General features: G+C 56.6%; 11 protein-coding genes across 11 annotated transcripts; 5 read left to right on the top strand and 6 right to left on the bottom strand.

Moving 5' to 3' along the window:
- Window positions 1-493: 493 nt before the first annotated feature.
- TRAVEDRAFT_27188 (Isochorismatase hydrolase) lies at window positions 494-1,380 on the bottom strand. Its single transcript, XM_008036619.1, has 2 exons — window positions 1,305-1,380; window positions 494-1,234 (listed from the first exon to the last, which is right to left on the bottom strand). Exons 1-2 carry the CDS (start codon window positions 1,374-1,376, stop codon window positions 593-595), a joined length of 714 nt encoding a protein of 237 aa, XP_008034810.1. The 5' UTR covers window positions 1,377-1,380; the 3' UTR covers window positions 494-592.
- A 75-nt stretch (window positions 1,381-1,455) lies between these two features.
- Window positions 1,456-3,719, bottom strand: TRAVEDRAFT_163067 (AFG1-like ATPase; the record flags this gene model as incomplete). The annotated part of the gene is made up of 9 exons (XM_008037356.1): window positions 1,456-1,902; window positions 1,956-2,066; window positions 2,128-2,144; window positions 2,201-2,542; window positions 2,603-2,712; window positions 2,763-2,848; window positions 2,905-3,213; window positions 3,272-3,438; window positions 3,497-3,719. 9 exons carry the CDS (start codon window positions 3,717-3,719, stop codon window positions 1,768-1,770), a joined length of 1,500 nt encoding a protein of 499 aa, XP_008035547.1. The 3' UTR covers window positions 1,456-1,767.
- Window positions 3,720-4,013: 294 nt separating this feature from the next.
- TRAVEDRAFT_143650 (arabinogalactan endo-1,4-beta-galactosidase) lies at window positions 4,014-5,567 on the bottom strand. The gene is made up of 5 exons (XM_008037355.1): window positions 5,090-5,567; window positions 4,939-5,014; window positions 4,340-4,878; window positions 4,227-4,279; window positions 4,014-4,171 (listed from the first exon to the last, which is right to left on the bottom strand). Exons 1-5 carry the CDS (start codon window positions 5,379-5,381, stop codon window positions 4,103-4,105), a joined length of 1,029 nt encoding a protein of 342 aa, XP_008035546.1. The 5' UTR covers window positions 5,382-5,567; the 3' UTR covers window positions 4,014-4,102.
- Window positions 5,568-7,451: 1,884 nt separating this feature from the next.
- TRAVEDRAFT_163064 (GMC oxidoreductase) lies at window positions 7,452-10,658 on the top strand (the record flags this gene model as incomplete). The annotated part of the gene is made up of 25 exons (XM_008037354.1): window positions 7,452-7,509; window positions 7,579-7,586; window positions 7,645-7,744; window positions 7,807-7,868; window positions 7,922-7,965; window positions 8,018-8,091; window positions 8,143-8,212; window positions 8,269-8,342; window positions 8,401-8,459; window positions 8,515-8,553; window positions 8,608-8,619; window positions 8,672-8,740; window positions 8,801-8,979; window positions 9,041-9,183; window positions 9,238-9,316; window positions 9,367-9,599; window positions 9,654-9,727; window positions 9,778-9,844; window positions 9,906-9,980; window positions 10,033-10,083; window positions 10,137-10,169; window positions 10,223-10,287; window positions 10,339-10,411; window positions 10,463-10,489; window positions 10,542-10,658. 25 exons carry the CDS (start codon window positions 7,452-7,454, stop codon window positions 10,580-10,582), a joined length of 1,809 nt encoding a protein of 602 aa, XP_008035545.1. The 3' UTR covers window positions 10,583-10,658.
- Window positions 10,659-10,820: 162 nt separating this feature from the next.
- On the top strand, window positions 10,821-12,617 carry TRAVEDRAFT_56908 (uncharacterized protein; the record flags this gene model as incomplete). The annotated part of the gene is made up of 5 exons (XM_008036992.1): window positions 10,821-10,884; window positions 11,253-11,409; window positions 11,464-11,903; window positions 11,955-12,367; window positions 12,420-12,617. 5 exons carry the CDS (start codon window positions 10,821-10,823, stop codon window positions 12,615-12,617), a joined length of 1,272 nt encoding a protein of 423 aa, XP_008035183.1.
- A 419-nt stretch (window positions 12,618-13,036) lies between these two features.
- Window positions 13,037-13,347, bottom strand: TRAVEDRAFT_44476 (Tom7-domain-containing protein; the record flags this gene model as incomplete). The annotated part of the gene is made up of 4 exons (XM_008036834.1): window positions 13,037-13,058; window positions 13,108-13,187; window positions 13,244-13,276; window positions 13,327-13,347. 4 exons carry the CDS (start codon window positions 13,345-13,347, stop codon window positions 13,037-13,039), a joined length of 156 nt encoding a protein of 51 aa, XP_008035025.1.
- A 124-nt stretch (window positions 13,348-13,471) lies between these two features.
- TRAVEDRAFT_56907 (Mov34-domain-containing protein) lies at window positions 13,472-14,677 on the top strand (the record flags this gene model as incomplete). Its single annotated transcript, XM_008036991.1, has 6 exons — window positions 13,472-13,564; window positions 13,626-13,886; window positions 13,942-14,088; window positions 14,144-14,235; window positions 14,290-14,537; window positions 14,591-14,677. Exons 1-6 carry the CDS (start codon window positions 13,494-13,496, stop codon window positions 14,675-14,677), a joined length of 906 nt encoding a protein of 301 aa, XP_008035182.1. The 5' UTR covers window positions 13,472-13,493.
- Window positions 14,678-14,757: 80 nt separating this feature from the next.
- On the bottom strand, window positions 14,758-15,715 carry TRAVEDRAFT_163056 (uncharacterized protein; the record flags this gene model as incomplete). Its single annotated transcript, XM_008037353.1, has 2 exons — window positions 14,758-15,050; window positions 15,121-15,715. 2 exons carry the CDS (start codon window positions 15,713-15,715, stop codon window positions 14,758-14,760), a joined length of 888 nt encoding a protein of 295 aa, XP_008035544.1.
- A 290-nt stretch (window positions 15,716-16,005) lies between these two features.
- Window positions 16,006-19,820, top strand: TRAVEDRAFT_143637 (ARM repeat-containing protein). The gene is made up of 13 exons (XM_008037352.1): window positions 16,006-16,079; window positions 16,135-16,456; window positions 16,506-16,873; window positions 16,933-17,240; window positions 17,295-17,372; window positions 17,425-18,185; window positions 18,242-18,454; window positions 18,508-18,612; window positions 18,666-18,787; window positions 18,844-18,923; window positions 18,976-19,135; window positions 19,197-19,638; window positions 19,703-19,820. The coding sequence occupies exons 1-13, from the start codon at window positions 16,039-16,041 to the stop codon at window positions 19,721-19,723; spliced, it is 3,021 nt and encodes a 1,006-aa protein (XP_008035543.1). The 5' UTR covers window positions 16,006-16,038; the 3' UTR covers window positions 19,724-19,820.
- A 26-nt stretch (window positions 19,821-19,846) lies between these two features.
- Window positions 19,847-21,192, bottom strand: TRAVEDRAFT_56904 (uncharacterized protein). The gene is made up of 6 exons (XM_008036990.1): window positions 20,989-21,192; window positions 20,775-20,937; window positions 20,673-20,706; window positions 20,468-20,623; window positions 20,263-20,414; window positions 19,847-20,201 (listed from the first exon to the last, which is right to left on the bottom strand). The coding sequence occupies exons 1-6, from the start codon at window positions 21,170-21,172 to the stop codon at window positions 20,027-20,029; spliced, it is 864 nt and encodes a 287-aa protein (XP_008035181.1). The 5' UTR covers window positions 21,173-21,192; the 3' UTR covers window positions 19,847-20,026.
- Window positions 21,193-21,371: 179 nt separating this feature from the next.
- TRAVEDRAFT_163045 (MCM-domain-containing protein) lies at window positions 21,372-24,848 on the top strand (the record flags this gene model as incomplete). The annotated part of the gene is made up of 8 exons (XM_008037351.1): window positions 21,372-21,664; window positions 21,717-22,233; window positions 22,291-22,710; window positions 22,764-23,065; window positions 23,121-23,655; window positions 23,708-23,869; window positions 23,924-24,469; window positions 24,529-24,848. 8 exons carry the CDS (start codon window positions 21,372-21,374, stop codon window positions 24,703-24,705), a joined length of 2,952 nt encoding a protein of 983 aa, XP_008035542.1. The 3' UTR covers window positions 24,706-24,848.
- Window positions 24,849-24,942: the final 94 nt, after the last annotated feature.

Here is a 24,942-nt window from a genome sequence, read left to right as displayed (position 1 = left end):
TCCTAAGGTGGGGCATATCCTAGAAGGAACGTCGTGGAAGGGATCTTCTATCGACGGTCGAGCGATGGGGAAAGCAAATTTTAGAAACGATCTAGCGGTGCGAATTTCTTCTTAGTGTTCCCGTTAACTTATCCCCCATGATACCGGTCTGTATGCGCTTACCAACTATGGAACGAAGGACTCGCTCTGCCTTGAGCTGCAAAATGACGGTATATATATGCTGCGGCTACCCTGGTTTCGATCTACTTCGATCTACTCGCTACACAGCTATGCTGGAAGGGGATGTTCGTATGTGTTCTCCACAGTGGAAATCAGATGCCTTGAGGTAGGGGAAGAAGTGGTCCAAAATACCCGCCGAGTCCCTCGAAATGTCACTTGAACTGCCCATCGTGGCTCGGATATCCCGTTGCATGGTTCTACCACGGTCTATACTGCTCTGCGCAGCCACACCCTACACGCGATATGCTCCACCCGATGAGAGAGGTGTGGTTGGAGCACGCTCCACCTGCTAAATTGCGAAGTTATCCCCGACTCCCTCGAAGTACCCCATATTATGCATTGATCCTCTCCGCTCCCGAGGGCTGGATATACATTACACCTGACCACCCGACGCTCTCACCCACCCCACTTCCTCGCCATCAGCGTGCACCACGGTCACGCCGACACCCTCCAGCTCAGCCACAGTTTCCGCCCACGCCGCGGCGCCTCCGACGCTGCGCACAGCCTCCTCCACCACATACGTGCGCCACCCCAGCTCCGCACTGTCCCGCGCCGACGCCTTCACGCAGTAGTCGCCCGCGAGTCCCACCACGAACACGTGCGAGACGCGCGCCGCGCGGAGGCGGGCTTCGAGGTCGCTCGTCGCGGCCGCGAGCGGCGGGGAGCGCAGCGGGGCACGGAACGCGGAGTACATCTCCACGCGCGGGTCGGTGCCCTTCTCGACGACGGCGTCGAGGCGCGTGAGGGTGAGCGCGGGGACGAGCGCGTTGCCTGGGGTGCCCGTGACGCAGTGGACGGGCCAGAGGCGCGTCTCGTACGTCTCTGCGGGGTTGGCGGGGTTGGTGATGGTGGTGGTGGAGAGGAAGGGCTGCGCGTTGAAGTGGTTTGAGGCGAAGGAGACGTGGTCGGGCGGGTGGTGGTCCTTCGTCGCGATCTTGAGGACGAAGGGGAGCTCGAGGAGCTCGTTGATTATTGGGAGGATTTCCCGGCCGCCAGGTACGGCGAGCGCGCCATCCTGTGTTACAGACATATGTGTATTAGTTCATGTCTTCAATTTTGACGGTCCTGATCAAGATGAGATTTACCGGTGGGCAAAAGTCTTCTTGAACGTCCACGATGAGAAGCGCCGGACGGAACGGCTCTGGTGGAGGTGCCATGGTCTGGTGTACACTTGAACAGACACGCCGACTGTAGTAAGTGCTTTGACGAACCCGGAAGGAGGTACACGTAGTGCGTGTTCAAGCCCGATATGTATGAAAGATGGTTCAGAAAACGCTGCGCAACTTATCGTTTCTAATCAAAGTTTAAGTTCATACGAATGAGCCCTGGCCATGGAAGTCCGACACGATGATAAGTGTCTTCCCCCGTAGCGTAGAGAACCGAGCAGTAAGTATACAACAAGTAATGTAAGATATAGGAGCACAATAGCGTGTAGATATCCAAAGCACGGTCTGGGGCTAGCCCAACAATCCCCACAGACTAGATCCAAGCATCCAAGCAAGGTACCATATGAGACTCCCAGATACGTCTTCGTCCTGCCCGAGGCGATCACTGCACACCGGCCGTCTCGGCCCACTCCTTACTGCCCATCTGCACGAGACGGGAACAACAGCGCGCGAACGCGAACAACTCCTCGTCTCCTGTGAACATCGAGCTCGCGCCGATGATGTCGCTGGAAATGCCCTGTGATGGGTGGTCAGCGGATGTTGCCGTACCATTGAAGAAAGTTGATTTACCAGATCATCCATGACACTTCGCATGTGGTCGGAGATGTCTTCGCCCTTCGCGTTGGGGTCGTTCGAGAAGATCTGGAAGATGGGCACCTCGGAAGAGATGAAGAGCTTGGTCTGAAAGGACCAATAGGGTCAATGATCTGTACTAGTAATCGCTCGTTGTGAATGATCTCACCTTGTTCTCGTAGCAAGCTATAGGGGTGATTTGATTAGCGTAAGGAAAACGTTGAATTTTGAACTCGACACACCATCAATGAACGTGATGAATCTCCTCGCCATGTCCTTCTGACTCAAACCCATCTTCGGGACGTCCGTCACAAAAATAGTGCCAAAGGTCTTCGTGATCTCGATGTAATCCGCTGCGCTCATCGGCTTCCCGCACAGGTCTAGGAAGCCAAACTTCGCGACGGTACGCGTGCTCTGTGGTACAGCAACCTCGCGGCCCCAGACATGCAGCTTGCGGTTGCGGGTGATTGGCTCGTTGTCGTGCGATGCGAATGCCTTGAACAGCTTCTCGAACTCGGCCTGGTTCTCGGGCGTCAGGGGGTCGTAGTACACGTGCGACAATGTTCGGGGAATGCGGCGATAATCTAAGCGTGCTTGATCAGCAACCGGAATTTCAGCATTGGGAGGGTGCGAACGAGACGCACCTGTTCCCGAGTCAAGATCTGTGACCTCGAACCGCTCTTTCAGAATCTCGATGCACGGTACGAAGCTCTGGCGCTGAATGCCATTCTTGTAGAGCTCGTCTGGGTGTCGACTGGTAAACGTCAGACCGCGCACCGCAGACCGATATCCGGCCATGCTCACTTTGAAGTGATGACGGATACGACCCCAAAGTTCATTAGCTTCTCAAACAGCTGTCGCAGAATCATCGCATCTGCGATGTCGGTAACCTACAAGTTCTGTTCAGCTCATGCACGCGCCAAATGTGTCCTCTCGCTCACCGCACCTGAAACTCGTCGAAACACAGCACATACGCCTCCTGCGCCAAATCCCGCGCTACAGGCTCGATGGGGTCGCCTCCTCGTGCACCGAGCTTCGCCTTCATCGCGTGCACGCGTTTGTGCACATCGATCATGAACGCATGGAAGTGCACTCTTCGCTTGCGCTTGATGTGCGGTGGTAGAGTGTGGTAGAAGAGGTCCATGAGCATGGTCTTGCCAGTGCCGACGTCGCCGTACAGGTAGAGGCCCTTCGGCGCATTCGTGGGGGCGGTGACAGGCGCGGCTCCAAGCTGTCTTGTGAAGAGGCGCGAGATCTGGGAGAGCTTCCAGGTTCGCTGAAGAATACGAGAAACGGAGTTCGCTAGCACTCACCAGCGAATTGGAGGCCGGGGTGTGTGCGATATTATGCGGCTCATAGTGTAAGAGGTCATCATGGAGTCTTTGAAGCTTCCCGATTATACGCTCTTGGTGGTCGTCTCCTCGTAGTGTCCCAGACTCTACGAGCTTGTAGTATTGCTCTAAAGGCGAGTTTGGACGCTCTGATCACGCAAACCACGTCAGGACGGGCGGAGACAAATCAATGTACAAACTACGCACCTTGGGTGGTCGGTCGTGGTGGCGCCTCGCTAACGTGTAAATGATGGCCATCCTCAAATGGCCTCTCCTTTTGAATTGAGAGGGAGGAATTGAATCGGGACTTCTGGACTATCCCAGACCGGGCCACCCCCCGGAGTGCGGCTCTGTGGTGACGCACAAGGGCAGAGGACGTCCGGCGGGGCAAGATGGCATTGGCGTGCAGTCGTACGCTCGAGAGGCGCATCCCGAGAGACTCTATGCCGACACAGGACGCAAGAAAAGAGAGTTGGGCAGGAGCCAGCTGCGGTGGGCGTGATATGAGGACATCAGCCCTCCGCCACACGCGGACAGCTATACCCCTCATCTCATCTAGGCGCCCGCGGTTGGTCCCGCCTGTCAGCGGATCCGGCAGGCCCGGACTAGCTCCGGCCAATCTCATGCTCGTAGCAGATCGGACGCAAGGCCCGATCACTCCCCTGACCCGTCCAGTGACCAGTCGCATGCCGAGCAATTCACGCATAGACAAGCAAAGTGCTGCACGGATATTTCTTAAAGTGATGCTGGTTTGTTATACACAAAATGGTGCCAAAACAACTGCAAGTGCTCGACAACATCGCACAGCGATCCTCACATATCGTTGGTGAAAATGTTGATCGAGTCCCGAGTGGCCCCGGTGGAAGAAACAAGGAGGTTGTCCTATACAAATTCCTGTCAGCTACGGCGGAAAGAGACGTCGCGGCCGCAAACGTACCGCACAGCCCGATCCGAGGGCAGCGTTGCCGATCCAACCGGGTTCCCAGTAAACTGTGAGTACACCTTCGTCAGCATAGGTGTCGTAGCGCGGAGGGTGCAGCGAGTACGCACATATACCCTGGCCGAGCCCGTTGGGGAGAGCCGTCAGGACGTTTTTGATGTCGCCGACCCAGGTCTGCTGCCCGCTCGTCGACACGGCGATGCTCGGCTCCGTCAGCTTCGCGCCCGTGCAGGTCACCGGCCAGTCCGTCTCCGCGACGACGATCGGCTTCTTGAACGTGTTCGCGAGGTTCGTAAGCGACGACTTGAGCGCCGCGAGTGTCGCGCCGGAGTCGTAGAACGGGTAGAAGGACACGCCGATGATGTCGACCTGGTCCGCGGAGAGCGCGCCCTGGATGAAGACCTTGCCGAAGAACGAGTTCAGCCCGGACCAGTCCCAGCCGTTCGCGAGGTGGATGAGGATCTTCGGGTTGCCGGCGGCTTTGGCGCCGTTTATGGCGGAGTGGAGCAACTGCGAGACGGGGTTGATGCCTTTGGATGAGATTTGTCCGACGGGCCAGAGGAAGCCGCCGTTGATTTCGTTGCCGACCTGCAAGATGTCGATCGGAGTACCCTGGCTGGAGAAGCTCGTTACGACATCCTTCGTGTATCTACGAAGCGCGAAATGTCAACTGGTGCGACACAGGGTGGACACAATGGATACTACGAACTGCCAAATTTGAGTGTTCAGTCCGTCCAAGTCCGTGGGCCACCCAGAGGGAATAGATTGGTGACCAGGGTCAGCCCCTACGTCATCGCATCAAAGAACGATATTAGTATGTGAGACAAAGGTTCGTTTGGGGTAAGACGAAGCATACGCACAGGTATCGCTGTAGTGCAGGTCGACGACCAGCGTCAGGCCGGCCGCCTTCACGCGCTTTGCAAGCGCCAGCCCATACTGCAGGTTGTAGTCGCCCGCCGTCCACACGCGGATGCGGACCGTGTTCGCGCCATGGTTGTGGATGATGGTCTCGAAGGGCGTGACCTTGCCGCCGTCCGTGTACTTGATGCCCGCCTTCTCCACGATCGCGAGCGAGGAAATGTCAGCAGCCTTGTACGTCAGGGCGCTCGCCAGCCAGGAGAACGAGAGCAGCAGGAAGGGGAGGACGAACATCGTGGCGTCGACTTGGGGCTACCTACATGCCGCCGGTCCCGGAGCTATATATGCGCGTTTGTACGCGCGATCATCTGCGCGGGCGAGGTGCTGGCGAAAAGTCGCATCGAATGAGACGAGTGGGAGCATGCGGTCGGGAGCGCGACTCGTGCAGGGGCATGGCAACCTGCGCCGAAGAGAGGCCAGATGAAGGCGCGAGGCGGGAGAATATATACCGCCGGCTCCGGGGTAGGTGCGACCCGCTCGAAGAGACGAGCTTAAGAGAGCTTAACACTCCTACGGGGTACCACGGAGCATTAGAATCACTCCATGAGAACGGAAGAAGCTGGCACTGCTGACCTTCGCTCGCCATCTGCTACCCGCGCATGTGATCCGGGATATAGCCAGCGGGCATCTTGGGCATCCTTGGAGGTTGGTCAGGTACGACGACAACGCCGGACCGACGGGGCAGCGAGGCTCTCGCGATCAGCTGCACGATCAGGTTGACCGCTGCGTCATTGCAACAAAATTTCGGCTGTTATGAGCTGCACCGTACTTCAAGCATGCGTGCTCTGCATGGGAAATTGGTACGGTGTGTGCAAACTGAAACCATGGTGGGATACCACGGATACTTACCAGGTACCGACATGAGGTCCAGAGTGCCAGGGATGGCCCGGACTCTCCGAGATGACATACCATCGGTTCTGCCGGAGTTGGTGGCGATCATGGCTTGTGAGTGAGCCGACGGCATCTCCTCTTGACGACGAAATTTGGCAGCCCAGAAATCGCCTGCCCTTGTCAGTCCCGCATGTTGTCTAAGGGGGCCTAGAACGCCTGTCCTTTGGACATAGATGGAGACTAATTGTCGAGAGTTGCAGAAGACGCCACCTTCGGAGGAGGTTTTGCGTCTCGACCTCCGGTGTGATGTCGCCGGTGCACCGCAGTGGCAGGCTTTCGCATCGCGACTGAGAGCTACAAGTACTGAAGATGCGAAATTGAGCCACAGGGTCGGAGGCTTGAGCCCGACTCTTTTGGTACGCCAAGGGGATCGTCTAAAAGGCACACACGTGGCAAGAGAGTAAGCATGAAGTGAACCAAGTTGTGGCGGCAGTGCCGGTGGCGCGTCGGGCTCACAGGCGCCCATGCGCACCTCTGTTCAAAGTTTCATCAACGGGCCTGTCCTTGCCTCGTAAGCTTCGGTTGAGATTGCTGCGAGGCTCAAATGACTGCCACATTGAACAAGTCCGAGATGGCCTCGGGATCGTTGTCCATGTACGTCGTAACGTGCAACTCGCTGGTTGACAGCTCTTGACTTTCTCCAGATTTGTAGGCCCGGGGCGTGTATTACGTCTCGAAGATCGGACTCCGTCTTTCTGCTGACTGAGAAAGATTGGCAAATTTCGCGCGTCCGTATCTTCAAGTATACATTCCAGTAAGGCTTCTTGAGAACGCGGCAGTCCACGAGGGCATGTGTACGTTGCCTCTAATGCGTCTACCGAGCGGAGTACTATCTGTGAGTAAATGCCGTCATATATGGTACATGCGCTATCGTCTCGACTGACCGCGTAGTGCGCAGATGCTGCTGTGGCATTATGATGCTCTACCTTGATCCGAAAAGCCCTGAAAATGTTGTCACGAACCATGTGGGGCGGCTCACCCTCTGAAGCAGAGCGTTGAGCTGGTGAGACCACAGCGATGGTGGAACACCCCAGCTTCCCTGACGCTGCCGATGGCGCCGCGGTCTTTGATAGCGTCGACAAGAGAAGCTCGAGTGTGATATGTAATATCCGTGAACTCGGCCGGTGCGTGTCGCCCAGGTAAGGTTCTGTGGAGGGAGAAGTCTGCCTGATTTGGCAACGGTCTTTCCCAGATAGGCGCGTTGTTTGGCGTGGACGCCCCGTCACCTCCCCCGCCAGACAGCTCATCAACGTATCCAGAACCAGAACCATAACCGGTTGACCGCAGGGCGCCCCCGCAAATGGCCCTATATAATAACCCCGCCTCGCGTCGTCCCCATCGTGTCTCGTCCCATCTCCCCCGTCCTGTCGTGCGACACGCCAGAGCTTCCTGACCCTCCCCTTTCGTTGCATCATGTCTACGACTACGGTAGATGACGTCAAAGACAAGACGTTCGACTTCATCGTCTGCGGTATGTTGATCTTCTCAGAACGATGTATGCACTCACAAAACCATCGCTAACCCGCACCGTTGCTTCTAGGTGGAGGGGTATGTGGTGTCGGGTGGACCGGCCTGGCTGCGTGCACTAATGTACACTGTCTGGTAGACTGCCGGTCTCACACTCGCTGCCCGCCTCAGTGAAGACCCTCAGAACTCGGTTCTTGTCTTGGAGGCAGGCGAGGCGAACATCGGAGACATGGCGCTATGTGAGTGCTGTCTCGAGAGCTAAATAGAACTTTGAGCCTCATGACCTCTGTTAAACTATTAGTGCGCCCGGCCTCATACGGTAGCCACTTTGGGAGGCAGGAGTACTCGTGGAATCACGAAACGGTGTGTCTCATGACCTCCGCCACCGTCTTGCGGCGTCTCATTGTACGTTATAGACCAAGCAGAAACTGACTGGGGATAGTGCGCATATGTGGCACAGGTCAGTATATGCGCCTCCTTTATCATGTGCGCCATATTGAGACGCGTTGCAGAGGGAAGGGTCTTGGAGGTAGCTCCGGCATCAACTTCTTGTGTTGGATCAAGCCGCCTAAGCAAGACATCGATGGTCAGAAGATTGAGCTACTTCGATGCGAGCCGTGGTTGACGTCAGTTATAGATTTCGAGCGTCTTGGCAACCCCGGCTGGAACTGGTCGAACTTTGAGAGATACATCCATCGTACCGAAGGGTGAGTGTTGTCGCCAGATGGCTTTCCCTATCACGCATTGAGTTAGCGTTATGTAGCTTCGTGCCGCCGAATGAAGACGTCCAGAAGAACATGAATATGAAGTTCGATACGTGGAACATGGGTACAAGCGGTGAGTGCCAGTACATGAACCAGTTCAAATCTATTTGGCCTTACGACGTCATCCACAGGGCCGCTGGCTATCGCATACCCTGCAACTATCGACCAGTCGGAGTTGAAAGTCCAAGAGGTGCCACGCTGTCTGCTGAACGGTACACGCACTCGTTGCTAATGCACCCGACTAGACGCTGTTGAACGCCGGCATCCCACAAGCTGCGAGACCTGTATGTGAACTGCTATTTATAACCGCGCGCAGCCCACTAACTCCCTGGCCGCAGATGAACGGCGACGTATGTCACTTCCGTTCGTGCCTGCGATAATCAATGACCCCTCTGTCGACAGCCCGCAGGGGTGTACTTCGCGCCGTGCACATACGATCCCAAGACGCACACACGGAGTTATGCGACTACTGTGAGTTTTTCATCATTGCCCTTCCTGGAAGACACGGTCTGATTTGCGGCGGGAGTATAGGCGTTCTATCTTCCGTACAAGGATCGCTCAAACTTTACCGTGCTCGTTTCCGCACATGTCAACCGGGTCATCCCGGCGTCCGATGACGGATCGCAATTTGTTGCCGAGTCGGTCGAATTTGAGCACAAGGGCCAGGTTTACACCGTTCGTGCTAAGAAAGATATCATCCTGAGCGCCGGGTGAGTATATCTGTAGTATAGATAATGAGAGTTCACCATGCTGAACCGCCCTCTCTGAAAGCGCTCTGAAGAGTCCTCAGCTACTTGAGCTTTCAGGCATAGGAAACCCCAACATTCTCCGCAAGATCGGCATCCCCACCAAGGTTGACCTCCCGGGCGTTGGTAGCAATGTGCAAGAGCACATGAACGTCGCCATCAGCTTCGGTGAGCAGTCACATTGCGGACTTCGATAAACACCAAGTAATGTTTCTTCGTCAGAGCTCCGAGATGATGTTGAATTTGACACCATGGACCTCCTGGCGGATCCCGCCGTGCTCGAGAAGCACGTCGAGTTGCAGTACGTATTGTATCTTCGTTTACTTTACGGCCGCTCATCATTCGCTCCAGTTCCACCGGTACCGGTATCTTCACTACGGGTATTGTCGGGTTCGCCTTTGCCAAGCTGAGCGAAATCAGCCCGAGAGCAGACGAGATCTTTGAAGCAGCGGAACACAAGATGATGAAGAATGGTAACACCTATCCGCCTGGCCTGCTCGAGCAGTACAAGATATCTCTCGAGCGTCTCAAAGATGGCGTTGGCTGCGAGTTCATCAGTTTCCCGGGGATGTGCTCTCAGCCGAGTACGTTCAACTCTGCCATCATTGTACGCAACGGCTGATCTCACTTCTACCTAGACCCACCAGAGAAGGGGAAGCGTTACGTCTCCTTCTATGCTGCGACAAACCATACCTTCTCCAGAGGGACTATCGTAAGTATATTGTCGTTCAAGCATGCACGCCTGCTGACGCGTTTGAACAGCATGCATCATCTAAGGACCCGGCTGTAGATGCCCAGTTTGATCCTCGCTACTTCGACGAAGAAGTCGGTAAGTTGATAGTACCGGCATATGGAAGTTCCCGGATCTGTCGTTCATGTACATGTCTTAGATCTTCAAGTCTGGGTCGAGATGGTGAAGTTTGCGAGGAGCCTGCGCAACATAGCTCCACTCAAGGACATGACCAGTAAGTTATCACGGCTCTATGTCTTGCGGGTTCTGCTGAATCGTAGCATTAGCCAAGGAATTGAACCCTGGCCCCGAGGTTCAAACAGACGAAGAAATCGTCGGTAAGTCTTCATTTGACCTCGTGATAGCGCGTTTTATCAACACGGCTGTCCAGGCTGGATCAAGAAGGTCATGTCGACTACTTGGCGTAAGTCCATGTCAACCAACTGTCGCGCAATTGCTGACTTAGCTTCTATCTAGACACTGCGAGCTCTTGCTCGATGCTTCCGAAAGCGAGCGGTGGTGTGGTGGACCCTCACCTCAAGGTATGCCAAGTGCGAATATTCTCACAGCGACGGACTGATCGTAGTATATAGGTGTACGGCACCGAAAACCTCCGCGTCGTCGATCTTTCTGTCGTCCCTTTGCACATTGCAGCCCATCCTCAGTGTGAGCAGTATCCGTTTCTTTCAAGTGCTGTAGACTGATTGTCTTCTGCAGCTACCGTCTACGCCATTGCCGAGCAAGGTATGTCACGCAGGGGCTTGAGATTAACACGCTAGCTAACACATGCGTACAGCTGCGGACATCATTCAGGGAAAGCAGACTTTTCGGGTCTAATCGAGTGGCTATTGCGCGTTTATAGGCGAGGGCGCCTGAATGCGAGCCTTCAGTGTCTGTATGAAGTTGTTGATCCCGCCCGTGTACTGTTGTCGTTTGTTAAAGTTGTATGTAAAGTATTCGAAGAAGTCCACAGCGTCCTTGTACCCTCGTCCGGAGCGCGGTAGTGGCCTGAACATCGTTACTGGAAAACGTTTGCCAGTCGAATCTCCGTTGTTTTCGGACAGTTGACCATCACATGACGCACACACGCGCGCAAACATTGGGCGCTTGCGTGTTTCCCCGCGCCGACATCCAGCTCGGTGACGTTCAATCCATCCCGACTGCTCTACGCTGCGCCATCGCCGACAGCGCCCAGGAGGTGCTCAAGACCGTACAGATATATCCCCACCTCCCGCCATCCGACATGCCCGCCCGCCGAGCCGCAAAGTGGGTTTCAGCGTAACAAGCGCTCGGTCTGCGCACGAACTGACGTTCCGCTCGATCAGGGGAAAGAAACGAGCGATTCAGCAAGTGCTCTCAGAAGACGAGCAATCGAGCGAGGCTTCTTCATCGTCTGTACCCGCTGCAACTCCTCGCGCTCGGGAGAAGCAGCCCGCGCTGCCCGTGAAGAAGCGTGCGCACTGCGGTTCTGCTACTCAAGTTGTTACGCTGACGCCCTGTTCCTCAGCTAAACGTGCGGAGACGCGCAAGTGCCCGATATGCGACGAGCCCATCCCTCTACGGCTACTGTCAAAACATGCGGTTCTGGAGGCGGAGCGGCTGGAGGAGATAGTTCGGTCCATTGGGTCGACGGAGGTCCTGGGCGAGGCCGAGCCGGATGATGGGTGCGTCGACTTACCGCTGATACGCGCTCCCCACTAAACCTTTCGTCCGCCCAGCCTTTCTGCTCGAGCGCGACGGTCCGCCTTGAAGGCTCGTCAGAGCATGAAGCCCGGCACGTCCTCGACGGCCGAGTCGACCATAGAGGACACGATGAAGACCCTGCGTATGCTGAAGCGTCACCGGAAACAGCGACATCAGAAACTGCGAGAGCTCACACGCGAGGAAGAGGACGAAGGTTGGTGGGGTGGGCATCACCGAGGTGAAGGCGGCGAGGGTGAGGGGACGCAGTGTCCAGTGTGCAACAAGATGGTCCGGGGAGACACGGACGTCGTGGAGGCCCATGTGGACTCGTGCTTGGCGCATATGCGAATCACGAGCGAGCAGGATGGACGTAGACGAAGTGGGAGGGGAAGTGCAGAGGTGGATGACGATTTTGACATCGACGTCGAGGGGGAAAGCATGATACATGGGGTTATGGAAGGCGTTAGCTTCCGAGGTGCGTGGTATAGCTGGTGCTGGTCTCGGTCAGTTCTAAGCACCAGGATAGGTACCGGCTTCGACATCCCGAATCGTACTGTTCAGGATGTTGATGAGGATATCGACATCGACGGCGAGGACGAGGCCGTCTTCGGTGTCGCGCAGTTCACAGAGGAGGACATACTAGGCACCGCAGAACCTCCCGCCGAGAGCATGTCGGACGCAGGGACAGATGCGGATGTGGACGTTGACGACGCGGGCGGAGGTGGGGGTGCGCAGGTGTCGAATGGGGCGAAAAGTTTGCGAACCTTGGTGGAAGAGGGCAAGGTTGTGCGCAAGCATGTCGAGGAGGCGAAACGGACGATGGAGGAGGTTATGGGGGTGAGCGAGACCGAGCAGGCCGATCTTGCCGTGGAGCTTGCGCGAAGGAAGGGCGACCCGGCCGCGCTCATACGCGCTCTAGAGAACAAAGTCCAATTGCTGGTCAGCATCATGTCATTTCCTGCGGTGGCTTTCTGGCTGACGAGTCTTGTAGGAATCGACGAAGGTGTCTTCGTCAACATCGCTGCTATGTCGCATCTGTCTCGACCCTTACACCGAACCTACCGTTTCAACCGGGTGCTGGCATACGTGCTGTCGCGAATGCTGGCTTCGTTGCCTCGCCTCTACCAAGCTCTGTCCGATCTGCAAGAGGATCACAGGTGCGGCGGATCTGAGGAGGGTATATTTGTAGTAATGTCACTTGATGTCTGGCTTTGCTTTGCTTTCATTTCACGCTTTCATTGCACTGTACGTAGTTGCATCGTTGTCTTATTGCTGTCTGTCATATCCTGTGGGCGTAAAGTCGTAAACAAATGTTCGCATCGAGAACTGGGAACATTAAAGAGGACTCATATCTGGCCTTGTCAATTCTACACGTTAACGCCACTCACATAAACCGTGCAACAAAGAGGTTACAGCGGCGGCACATTCGGGACACCGTACTGATGCCACCACGACATATATAATCACAGTCCCGAACCAAGCAGACGGCGGCTCACCTGGCACAACAGACCCGAAATCAAGGCTCACAATGGCAAGAACTGGACGGTGCAATGAAGAGGGGCTCGAATTAGGTGGTGGTGAGTACAGTGTATACAAGTGCGTGTATGATCATGCGAGGGGGCTGATGAGCCTGGGGAGAGGTCAACCGCTGCCAGCAGTACAGGACAAGAGTTACGCACTTGATCAAGGAGGGCTGGGGGTTGCTCCGAGTGTAGCCCACGTAGATGATGAAAGGAATCCACGCATAATGGGCGACGACCTATACGGAAGTTAGCAACAGACACGGTGCGGAGGATACAGCTGGCCGCAGCGTACGCGAGCGAGGTCGACAGCCTTGACAATTCTCTCCTACAGCCCCTGTGAGTACAAGCTCGCATATGCAGCGCAAATATGCGTACCTTTGTCTCTTCTGAAGGCATTTTGTGGGAGTGAGGATGAACGACGTGGAGGAGGCGTTGAGGGCGTCCCCGGGCGTTGCCGACAACTTTTTGGCCGCCCGGGCGCCTCTTTCGCGCATCTATACCGCCGCGCTTGACCTGCCCTCGCCCTCCACATATCCACGAAAATGCCGCTCGGACCCCCCACCTCCGCAATCTACCTCCAAAACACCGCGCCGGGTTTCACGGTCGCACCCGGGTACGATTTCCGTGCATTCACCAGCAAAAAGAGCTGCAATCTGACGCGCGATCGCACACAGGCGCACCCCGACATCGGTGACCGTCCACCCGGTCGCTCTCTTCTCGATTCTCGACCACTTCTTGCGAAGAAATGACACGCAGGAGCGCGTGATTGGGACGCTGCTTGGGACGCGCTCGGAGAACGGCGAGGTCGAGGTGCGCTCGTCGTTCGCGGTCCTCCATAGCGAGACGGAGGAGCAGGTCGCGGTGGACATGGAGTACCACCGCACGATGTACGACCTCCACCACAAGGTCAGCCCGAAGGAGGTCATTGTCGGCTGGTGAGTTCGCGCTGCGTCTTAGGAGTATTTAGCGGGTGCTCATACCGCTTTGCAGGTACTCGACCGGATCGAACCTGAACACATACTCGGCGCTCATCCAAAACTTCTACACGCAAGAGACCACGCCGCACCAAGCTATCCACCTAGCCGTTAACACTGGTGTCGAGGAAGGACAACAGGCTGGTGTCAAGGCTTTCGTAGGGTAAGCCGACTTCGCGCTCGTTTGACCTACCTATGGCCTAATGTGCGACCTGCAGATCGCCCGTTGGTGTTAACCCGAAGCCCGAGAACTGTGTATTTGTACCGATTCCTTGCGAGCTCCGTTTCAACGACGCCGAGCGCAGTGGTCGTACGTATTCCCCGCTGTTCTCCATCTACCGCAGCTCACACCGGTTCGCCCCAGTCGACCTCCTCACCTCCATCCCCGCAAACCCCGCCAATGCCACCTTCACCAACCCCGCAAGCGACCTCGAGCTCCTCGAGCGTTCCCTCCAGGAAGTATCCGACATGCTTGACCGCGTCCTCGCGTATGTGCAGTCCGTCCTGTCCGGTGCGGTGAAAGGGGATGCCGCCGTTGGGCGGTACCTCATGGACGCGCTGGGACCGAGCACGGAGGACCTCGAAAAGGGCGAGTTCAACTCGCACCTCCAGGTGTGTACTCCTCCACATCCGACCTCCAAGCAGCGTGCTCATCCACTCCACAGGATACCCTCATGGTCTCCTACCTCGCGAACCTCGTCCGTTCGCAAGCAGAAGTATCGGCGCGGCTCGCGCTGGTGAGGGCGTCATAGTTTTTGTGTATCTTGTATTTTGGGGAAGCGGGCAGTGCTGGCTGCCTATAGTGTATCCATAGCGGACGCGCGTGTACTGCTTAGCTGTTGAAAATGCGCGAATGCTGTAAATCGTGCCGCGCCGCGAGGATCTCCCCTAGAGGCCAAGTCATCGCTGGTCCGTGTAGTGCATCGTCTTCAGGCGCCGCATGCTCCTTAGTAGCTCGAAGGCCCGTAGTGAGATGCTTGCACCGTGACATCTCGTCCTCGACAAGCGGGCGAACGGCATGCAAGAGGAGTTGCTGGGCGGCGTAAGGTCCGATGATGTTAAGGCGCACAGAAGCTGAGAGGACGCTCCGCGCCTGCAGGAATAGATGGAGGTACTGACTCCGTTCTGAGGGAGTTGAAATTAGAGCCAATGCATAATAATACACGATGGACGAGGACGCGAGCTGTATTCGCACCAGAAGATAGTTCCAAGGCGGCTGTCAAGAGTCCCCAGCAAATAGGCAGGTGTCCGTGCGTTTCTTCGCGGCGCACAAGAAGCTTCAAGCGGTCGACAAGTATGGTTGCGCGGGCTTCGCGCTCGGATACACGAGAGGGCTCAGCCGGTTGCAGCTGTCGAAATAGCCGTGGCTTCGAGAAGCCCTTGGAGAAGAGCGTCAACAGAGCGACGCCTTGCGATTTGGACGCCCTCCGAGCGACGTGATTGAGCGTCATGGTCTCGTAGAGTTCATCCAGCTCCCTGAGGCGTTCGACCGCGCGATCTGCCATTGCCTCCGCGGATGCCTCGGACTCCTCGAGGGCTTCTACGACAACAAGATGCGCATCGAGCACAAAGGGAAGCGCCGAGTGAGCGTATGTCGAGAGGTTATCGCGCAGGAAGCTGGTTGTGTAGTCCATCTTGTCCGGAGGCGGAGCATCGGATGGCGATGAGAGGTCCGTGAAGAAGCCATGCGCGACGTATGACTCGAGTCCAGCAGACGCGACAAACGCGCCTGTCGGGAGGTTGCTGTCCGACAAAAGAAGGAGGATATATGCTTCGTGGTCGCTGTCCATGGTCGTTGGCGAGAGCAAGGCGAGAGACTGAAGGAAATGGGCGAAAGAGAGCAAGAGGCGCACGCGAGCGCCCAAACGCGCTCTGTAGCACGCGGTCTGCGCGCGCGTCATCCGACCTCTCTTGCATTCCTTCTCCCAACCTTACCTGGCCTGCATGGGCTGACGTCTCTTGGGTTCTTGGACAGTATCTAAGACACCACTCTCGAGCGTACCTGGCGGGGATAGTTGCTCAAGATGGGTGCGCAAAGTCCTGGCATCAGGCGAGCGGGACCAGTCTGAACCACCCCGCAGAGTCCAGCATCTCCAAACAGCTGGTGGACAAGATGTACGAGAAGCGCAAGGCGGCTGCGCTCGAGCTAGAGAAGTGAGTGGTTACGACATATCGTTGCCTTCGGAGCGCCTCATGTGTACCTGCGCAGGCAAATACGCGAGTGTCACCAGCAAGGGGACCAGCGCCGTATAAGCCAAATTGTGGACCAACTGGTCGAGATGTTCAGCAATCCCTCAAACCCCCTACACGTACGAAATGGAGGACTCATTGGTCTTGCTGGTACTGCAATTGCCTTGGGCGTGGATATCGCACCGTACATGGAGAAGTTCGTCGAGCCGCTGCTCGTATGCTTCATGGATCCGGAGAACCGAGTACGGTACTTCTCCGCGGAATGCCTATACAACATCGCGAAGGTGTCCAAGGGCGAAATTCTGGTGTACTTCAACCCCATCTTCGACGCGCTCAGCAAGGTGCGTGCGCGAGTGCATGAAAGTCAAGCTTAATTCGAACGCGTATCAGCTTGCTGCAGATTCGGAATTGTCCGTCAAGAACGGCGCAGAGCTCTTGGACCGCTTGCTCAAGGACATTGTCGCAGAAACAGCATCTGTCTACATCCCCCAATACCCCGAGACCGAAGCGGCTCGCCGGAGAGCAGACCAAATGAATGGCATTCTGGTGCCCCATCCAGACGATGTCGCGAACGGCGCAGATATCGGTTCCGCGCGCAAGGCTTTCTCCCTGGCACACTTTATTCCTTTGCTCTCTGACAGGATATACGTCGTCAACCCGTTCACACGAAGCTACCTGGTCTCCTGGATCACTGTGCTTGATTCAGTCCCAGAGCTAGAGCTGATCACTTACTTGCCCGAATTCCTCGACGGTCTTTTGTTCGTACACATCCAGTCATTGTGATGTGATTGGCTAATTTTGACGACATCGCTGACAGGAAATATCTCTCTGATCCCACCGACGACGTCAGGGTGGCGACAGAAGGTCTTCTTGCTGACTTCCTCCGCGAAATACGGGTCGTCACAAATGTTCAAAAGCATCAAGAGGAACAAGCGAAGGCCAAGCGAGAAGCGACTCTCGCGGAGTCATTTCGACGCCACGAAGGAGAGAAGGAAAGGCTGCCTGACATTACCATGGACCATCCAGAGCGCGGTGCTTTCATCACCGAACACGATGACGTCTTCGACAACGACCTTGAACACCAAGACGACAGGCAGGAAGAGCAGGAAGTCCGCGAAACCGGCAGTGGGTATCCTTTATATGCGGTGCGCCCAGACATTGATAAAGTATCTACTGCAGCCTGGTTGCCTGGTCAGGGTGTAAGGATCGACTATGCGGCAATTGTCGAGATACTCTTGCAACAGCTAGACGACCAACGTACGTCTCCGATGACTTCGTACTCTAGACGTAAGCTGAAGGATATTGTTAGATGACGAAATCCAGCAATCGACCGCATTGCGGTGGCTGTCCGATTTCCTCAACATCACACAGGAAGTCATGATACCCTTTACTCCCCGACTTATCCTAGCTATCCTCCCTAATCTTGCGCACGATGTCCACATGATACAAGCAGCAGCCGTACGGACGAACCAAGCCCTCATGAACGTTATTCAATCATTACCTTCTCCGCCTGACGCCGCACCTGGTCGGCAAGGTACAGACAAGTCCTCATTGGCTTCCGTCGCCATGCCCTCTTCACCCCCGCCTCCCGCCGCGCCTAGGCAGTCAACTTCCGGAAAGGACGCCTTTCCTAGTCGGGACATCAGCTCGCCAGAATCCACCCCGGAGACTGGGGGCTCACAGGTTGGTGGCTCCGACCGCGCCTCGTTATCCACTCAACAGAAAGGACGCTCCGCCACGCTGTCATCTGAGGCCGCCCGGCCTATAACCACGTTCGAAGGCGTCGTCCAGCTTCAGAACAGCCGTCCAGCATCACCGACGTCCGCTGTGAGCGTGCTCCAGCTACACCAGTCCCCAGAGTCGTCGATGTTGCAGGAGAAAGAGCAGATCGACTACCAGGCGACCGTCAACGCGCTGACCATACAGTTCTTGAGCGAACACGAGGAGACGCGAGTTGCTGCGCTGAAGTGGCTAATCATGCTGCACCAGAAGGCGCCCAAGAAGATCCTCGCTATGGACGATGGGACGTTCCCTGCGCTACTCAAGACATTGTCCGACTCGTCAGAAGAGGTGCGGGGCTCACTCTGCACCATCGTCGGGGTAGCGCTGACAAGACTGTGATACAGGTGATCAAACATGATCTACAGCTTCTTGCGCAGATCTCTTCCAGCTCGGAAGAAAGCTACTTTAAATCTTTCATGAACAATCTCCTGGAACTGTTCAGCACGGACCGCGGACTACTCGACTCTCGAGGTAGTTTGATCATCCGACAGCTATGCCTTAACCTCAATACCGAACGAATATACCGGACGTTTGCGGAGATCCTTGAGAAGGAAGAGGTAAGCGCTTTGAATGTACATACATTCAAAGATCGATGCTCATCGACCGCTAGGATTTGGAGTTCGCCAGTGTGATGGTGCAGAAGCTCAACATGATTCTCATCACCTCGCCGGAGCTGGCCGACTTCCGAAGGAGACTGAAGAGTCTGGAGACACGGGTATGTGACAAGCTCAGCCTCCTGAAGGTGGTGCGCTAATATTGGGGAGATAGCAAGACGGGCAGGCGCTGTTCACGACATTATACAGATCATGGTGTCATAATGCTGTGGCGGTGTTCTCGCTATGTCTGCTCGCACAGGCATATGAGCATGCGTGCAATCTGTTGTACATCTTGTAGGTGATTCAGCGCCCAAACGTTGGAAATTATTCTCACTATGGCCGCCCCACAGTGCCGACCTGGAAATCACCGTACAGCTCCTCGTGCAAGTCGACAAGCTCGTACAGTTGATAGAGTCCCCCGTCTTCACATGTGAGGCGTCCGTCCCCTTACCTCTCAGCCTCGCTAATCAATTCCACCTTAGACCTCCGACTACAACTGTTAGAGCCCGAGAAATACCCACACTTGTTCAAATGTTTGTACGGGCTCCTCATGCTACTCCCCCAAAGCTCCGCTTTCCACGCCCTTCGGAACCGCCTCGTCGCCGTCAACTCCGCGGGCTTCCTGCACATAGCACCAAAGTCGTAAGCTCCCTCTGTGCCCCGTCTCCCTTGTGTGTCGAAACTCATCACAACAAACACGCAGGACCGTCGGGAACCTATCCTCGACGCGGTCCAAGCTCGGACGCGAAGATATTAAGTGGCAGGAGCTCCTCCAGCACTTCCGCACCGTGCAGATCAAACACGAGAAGGCACGCCGTCAGGCGCTCGGCAGCGCAGACTCCATGTCCTTCCCGCCCCCCTACGCCAACGGCGCTGACAAGCCGCCCTCCCCACCCTCCGGCAGCGGTGGCGGCGCGACGAGCCCAACCCCAGGGCCCACTATCGGCCCGGTCCCGACACCGACACGGCGGAAGGTGACGGGGGGCGATGGCCCGCTGCGGCCACCATCGCGCACGGGAGGCGTGCTGTCCCCTTTGAATCCACGGGCGCGCGGGGGGAGCGCCCTCGCGAACTCGCTCGCGGGAGGGGCGGGGCAGCAGCAGCCGCCTGGGAGCCCGACGGGCCAGACACAGTTGCAGACGAAGGTGCGGAGGACCTTTAGCTTAAGTCGGAAGACGTAGTGTGTGCTTAAGATGTTGTCCATGTCAGACCGCTGTGCGACGGAGGTGAAGATGGACACCGGGGTGTTACGGTAGTACATATAGTATTATTGCGATTGGTTGTATTCTTCGCGCGTCCACTCTCACGTCGATTATGCGATATGGACATGTGGTTGAGACGGTCAGTTTGGATGGCGGGGTCAGCCCTGGAGTGATATATTAGCATCACGGAGATGTGTCTATAGACTATTGTTACACAGCAGCGTAGTTGTCGGGTGTACACTATAGGCGTGGTATTACGATGATGGAAGCAATGCGGAGTAAACGCAGGGAGGACAGTTCAAGCCATCCATACACTATCAAATGTTGAACGCTAGCTGCGAGCGAGCGGTGTGGGTTTGGGGTCGGTTGAAGGGGCGGGAACCAGGAAGTTCTTGCGTATGGTAGCGATGTCGTCATCTGTCAGCCCGACGACGTTCTTGAGGTATCCTTCGACGCCTCCGTAGCGTGTTTGGAGCATCTGTAGAAAAGCGACCATCGTCTCGGCTCTGGAGTAAGACCTCCATAATGAGTACTACATGCTGTCTCTCGAGGAGCAAGAGCGCTTACCGCGACGAGAACATGTTTAGTGCGGCCTCGGTGTTTGTTGCAAAATATGGCACTTTGGACAAGCGCTTCATGATCATCTCTCGTGCGGGTTCGCGGCCCACGCGTGTCAGGGCGTAATCTCGCGCTATCGTCTCGTCATCGACGCCGGCCAGCTGTGGTGTACGGACTCAGAGATCAGTTTTGCGCATGGGTAGAAGAGACATACGTTGAGCAGCAGTGCGGCGAGTACGCCTGTCCTGTCCTTTCCCGCTGTACAGTGGAACAGGCAAGGGGAATCTGGCTTGTCCCTTATGTGGCGAAGGACAACGCCGAACGCGGGGCCGGCGCTGTCTAAGATTTGCGAGTAAAGCACCATGAAGGCCTTGCTCGGTCGTCAATACGTCGCGAGGACGGGGTCAACGGAGGCGTACCTCGGTCTTGCCACTCGCATAGAGCTCGAAGCGTCTGTGCGCCACAAGCGCGAAGCGTCACTAAATGCTTCGCGAGGAGCCTGCGCAGAGTAGTAGACGCACTTTGCCATCGCTTCTGGGCTGTAGTCCTCTGTCTTGAAGACAGGTGTGTGCACGATCTCGACGCCGTCTACGGAGGGAATGGGGGTCTCGTATCGAACCATCTCCGTGTCTGAACGGAGATCATAGACAGTAGTGATTCCAAGCTCCTTGAGCTGCTGTATCCCTGCGCGCAGTCAGAGGATTATCCCAGCGACGTGTATTGGGATGTGCGCACCCTCTGGGGTTATGTGTGATATCTCGCCGGCACGGTACGCGATGCCTGGCCTGGTGACAAGACCCGGATGTTGTGTGGGGTAGTGGCCGAGATCGCGAACGTTGACGACGCCGCCGATGGAGACAAAGGGCAGGCGGGAGAGTGTCTCTGCAACGTACTCGGGGTCGAGCGGGTCGAGATCCATTATTTCGAGAGCTGTAGCGGTCGCGGTACGTTGCAGCGAGGGGCAGCCACAGAGGACGCCGAGCACGCCGAGCGGGGGCACGCCACGGGCGCGTGCACTTTAGGGCCGGTCTTCTCGTGTCTCATTCTGCTCGACGCGTCCGGGTCTCTCATTGATTGGAATCCACACACACCTCCTTCTCCCCACTCTACTCGCCGCCATGGACGTCGACGTCGCGTCTTCTCCGCCTCTTCGCAACACCTCGCTTCCGCCCAGCAGCGCCCCCTATGCTTCCCAGTCCTCCCCAGTCCGTTCTCGCGGCACGCCCAGAAGAAACCGCCAACCAGGCGACGCGCTTGGGCTAGCCGACGATGAGGCAGAGGAGGTTGGCCAGAACGGCGCGCCCTCGCGGAAGAGGAAGGGCGCCAGGAACCAGGCCAATGGCGATGTGCCTATAGTGAAAGACGCGGTCGGCGAGAGCGTCCAGGAGGCTTTCGAGACATTCCTCAGAACGTGCGTTCCCGCCGTCTCCGTCCTCGCGTTTTTGCTCAACCTCAGACTGTAGATTCACAGAGGAGATCGACCTCGCACCAACCCCTCGCTCCGATGGCGGCATCCCTCTCGCTCCGGATGGCGAGCTCATCTACATCGAGCAAATTCACACCATGCGCGAATATGAATTGACCACCCTCTATGTCGACTATGGCCACCTCCTTCAAAAAGACGACGTGCTGGCCGACGCGATTCAGAAACAGTACTACCGCTTTCTCCCTTACATCCGACGCGCCCTCCACAACCTAGTTGCAGAATTTGAGCCAGAGTATCTTAAGCTCAACCCAACCGCTGCAGCTACGGACTCCGTCAACCTCCAATCACGCGAGTTCAATGTCGCGTTCTACCACCTTCCTCTTGTGTCTGGAATCCGAGATCTCAGGACGGACCGGATCGGCACCCTCATGAGCATCAGCGGCACTGTGACCAGGACAAGTGAAGTCCGACCAGAGCTGTTGTACGGAAGCTTCATCTGTGAGGTCTGCGGTGGTCTCGTCAATGACATCGAACAACAATTCAAATATACCGAAGTATGTTGTCTGTGTATTCCGCGTATTGCTTGCAATTAACCAACATCCACCTCTCAGCCCGCGCTGTGTCCAAACCCAACGTGTGGCAATCGGTCCGCCTGGCAGCTCCAAATCGACACCTCCAAATTCACCGACTGGCAGAAAGTGCGTATCCAGGAGAACCCATCTGAAATACCCACCGGGTCCATGCCCCGTTCATTGGACGTGATTCTGCGCTCCGAACTGGTCGAGCGAGCCAAAGCGGGAGACAAATGCGTTTTCACGGGCACATTCATAGTTGTTCCGGATGTCAGCCAACTCGGTCTGCCTGGAGGGAACAAGGCGGAACTACAGCGAGAATCAGCTCGCTCAGGAGGAACTGGAGGCGCATCAAGTGTAGGTGGCTCCGGGGTTACTGGGCTGAAGAGTCTTGGTGTGCGAGATCTGGCGTACAAGACGGCCTTCCTCGCATGCATGGTCCATGATGCAGACGGACGCGTGAGTTCCTCCCTCATACTGCTCCGACATTTCACTGAGACAATCTCGCGTAGGCTGGCACAAACATTCGGGGAGAAGAGGACTCGAATGATGACGACGGACAGGCGTTCGCGCGGTCGCTGACCGAACCCGAGTTCGACGAGCTCAAGCACATGCTCGAGTCGGACCATATCTACTCGCGTCTCGTCGAGAGTATAGCGCCAACCGTATATGGACACGAGATCGTTAAGAAGGGCCTACTTCTGCAACTCATGGGTGGTGTGCACAAGCAGACGCCCGAAGGCATGCACCTTCGTGGGGACATCAATATTTGCATTGTCGGAGACCCCTCAACATCGAAATCGCAGTTCCTCAAGTGAGTGTAGCTTGTTGACCAGTGCACCGGGCTTGAAGCTGACAGTAACGCCTAGGTACATCTGCTCGTTCCTACCCCGTGCAGTGTATACCTCTGGGAAAGCCTCCTCAGCAGCTGGCCTTACGGCGGCTGTGGTCAAGGACGAGGAGACTGGCGATTTCACTATCGAAGCGGGCGCCCTCATGCTCGCAGACAACGGCATCTGCGCAATCGACGAGTTCGACAAGATGGACATCTCGGACCAGGTCGCGATTCACGAGGCCATGGAACAGCAGACCATCTCCATCGCCAAGGCGGGCATCCACGCGACGCTGAACGCACGGACGTCCATCCTCGCTGCGGCGAACCCGATCGGCGGCCGCTACGACCGCAAGAAGAGCCTGCGCGCGAACGTCGCGATGACCGCGCCCATCATGAGTCGTTTCGATCTGTTCTTCGTGGTGCTGGACGAGTGCGACGAGAAGAGCGATTTGAACATCGCGAAGCATATCGTAAACGTGCATCGGTTCCAGGACGACGCGATCCACCCGGAGTTCAGCACCGAGGCGCTGCAACGGTACATCCGGTATGCTAGGACGTTCAATCCCAAGGTAGAGTCTTTGCTACAGAGACGCGATATTTTTTGCTGAGGATAAACTGCAGATGACACCGGAGGCCGCTGATGTCCTAGTGGAGAAGTACCGGATCCTCCGGCAGGACGATTCGTCGGGCGCCAGCAGGAACTCGTACCGTATTACGGTCCGTCAGCTGGAGAGTATGATCCGGCTGAGCGAAGCTATTGCGCGAGCAAACTGCACTTCGGAGGTATGGAACTTCACTTTTCACCTGAACACCACACATACTGACAGACTCGAGTAGATTACCCCCGCATTCGTGCGCGAAGCCTACACGCTCCTGCGGCAATCGATCATCCACGTAGAGCAAGACGATATCGACTTTGACGAGGAAGAGCTGGAAGGCGAGCGCGACGGCGACCACCGCGCCCGTGCCTCCTCGCACGTCAACGGCGAGGACAGCCAGGAGGTCGACATGTCCGGCATGCAGTCCGGCATGGAGACCGACGGGCTCAACGAGTCCGGTGCGAACGCCTCCGCGGGGCTCCGCGCAGGCACGTCCTCGGCCGGCCCGTCGCGCGCAGGCAGTATCGCGCCTCCCCAGCCGCAGCTCGGAGAAGAGCCCGCGAAGCCAAAGCGGCGCATGGTGATCACGCACGACAAGTACGTGACGCTGCAGAGCCTGATTGTGATGCACCTGTCGCAAGTCGAGCGGGACACGGGGCGCGGGATGGACCGGGACGAGCTCATCGACTGGTACCTCGAGCTGAAGGAGGACGAGATCCAGGACGTGGAGGAGCTCGAGTACGAGAAGGAGCTGATCACAAAGATGCTGCGGAAGCTCGTCAAGGTGCGTTTGTTCACTGCTTGTGAAGTGCCGAGGGGCGGTGCGCTGACGGGGTGGGATAGGACAACTACTTGCTCGAGATCCGCGGCGACGTACAGGACTCGCTGCCGCCGTCGATGGAGGAGGAGAGCAGTGGCCAGCAGCAGTCGCTCGAGTCGCAGGACGGCGCCGTGCGCGTGTTCTACATGGTGCATCCCTCCGTCGACGTCGAGTCGGGGTCGTCCTCTATGGCGCAGTGAGCGCGCTCTGCTACTGGCTTCGAGTTGGTTTCCATAGGACTGTCGTCATCTCTGCATGGTCTCTCCGTTGTTCCGCGTTACGATTACGAATCGCTGCTGTATCCACGCTGTCCCTGTTGTACGTCTCTGCTCCGCGCTCGTCGTGTAATCTACTTTCGTTCGGAATGTTTGAAGAAGACAAGAGACTTTCTCGTCCAGGGTCTCGTTTGCTGTGCGACTCCAGAGTAGGTGAGGGTT

This window comes from Trametes versicolor (genome assembly GCF_000271585.1).
Source record: "Trametes versicolor FP-101664 SS1 unplaced genomic scaffold TRAVEscaffold_3, whole genome shotgun sequence".
Lineage (NCBI taxonomy): Eukaryota > Fungi > Basidiomycota > Agaricomycetes > Polyporales > Polyporaceae > Trametes > Trametes versicolor.
This window is presented reverse-complemented; position numbering and strand designations above follow the sequence as displayed.

What these genes read in the sequence shown, in the direction of transcription:
- TRAVEDRAFT_56904 (XM_008036990.1), bottom strand. Translation starts at nt 21,172, where the DNA reads ATGGATCTCGACCCGCTCGACCCCGAGTACGTTGCAGAGACACTCTCC. An exon ending in ATCACACATAACCCCAGAGG is followed by an intron (nt 20,938 to 20,988) that starts GTGCGCACATCC and finishes GACTGCGCGCAG; the next exon opens with GGATACAGCAGCTCAAGGAG. An exon ending in ATGCGAGTGGCAAGACCGAG is followed by an intron (nt 20,624 to 20,672) that starts GTACGCCTCCGT and finishes CGACCGAGCAAG; the next exon opens with GCCTTCATGGTGCTTTACTC.
- TRAVEDRAFT_27188 (XM_008036619.1), bottom strand. Translation starts at nt 1,376, where the DNA reads ATGGCACCTCCACCAGAGCCGTTCCGTCCGGCGCTTCTCATCGTGGAC. An exon ending in AAGAAGACTTTTGCCCACCG is followed by an intron (nt 1,235 to 1,304) that starts GTAAATCTCATC and finishes TCTGTAACACAG; the next exon opens with GATGGCGCGCTCGCCGTACC.
- TRAVEDRAFT_143650 (XM_008037355.1), bottom strand. Translation starts at nt 5,381, where the DNA reads ATGTTCGTCCTCCCCTTCCTGCTGCTCTCGTTCTCCTGGCTGGCGAGC. An exon ending in CCTGCACTACAGCGATACCT is followed by an intron (nt 5,015 to 5,089) that starts GTGCGTATGCTT and finishes GCGATGACGTAG; the next exon opens with GGGCTGACCCTGGTCACCAA. An exon ending in CGGGCTCGGCCAGGGTATAT is followed by an intron (nt 4,280 to 4,339) that starts GTGCGTACTCGC and finishes GTGTACTCACAG; the next exon opens with TTTACTGGGAACCCGGTTGG.
- TRAVEDRAFT_143637 (XM_008037352.1), top strand. Translation starts at nt 16,039, where the DNA reads ATGTACGAGAAGCGCAAGGCGGCTGCGCTCGAGCTAGAGAA. An exon ending in AGAGTCCCCCGTCTTCACAT is followed by an intron (nt 18,924 to 18,975) that starts GTGAGGCGTCCG and finishes ATTCCACCTTAG; the next exon opens with ACCTCCGACTACAACTGTTA. An exon ending in AGACACAGTTGCAGACGAAG is followed by an intron (nt 19,639 to 19,702) that starts GTGCGGAGGACC and finishes TGTCCATGTCAG; the next exon opens with ACCGCTGTGCGACGGAGGTG.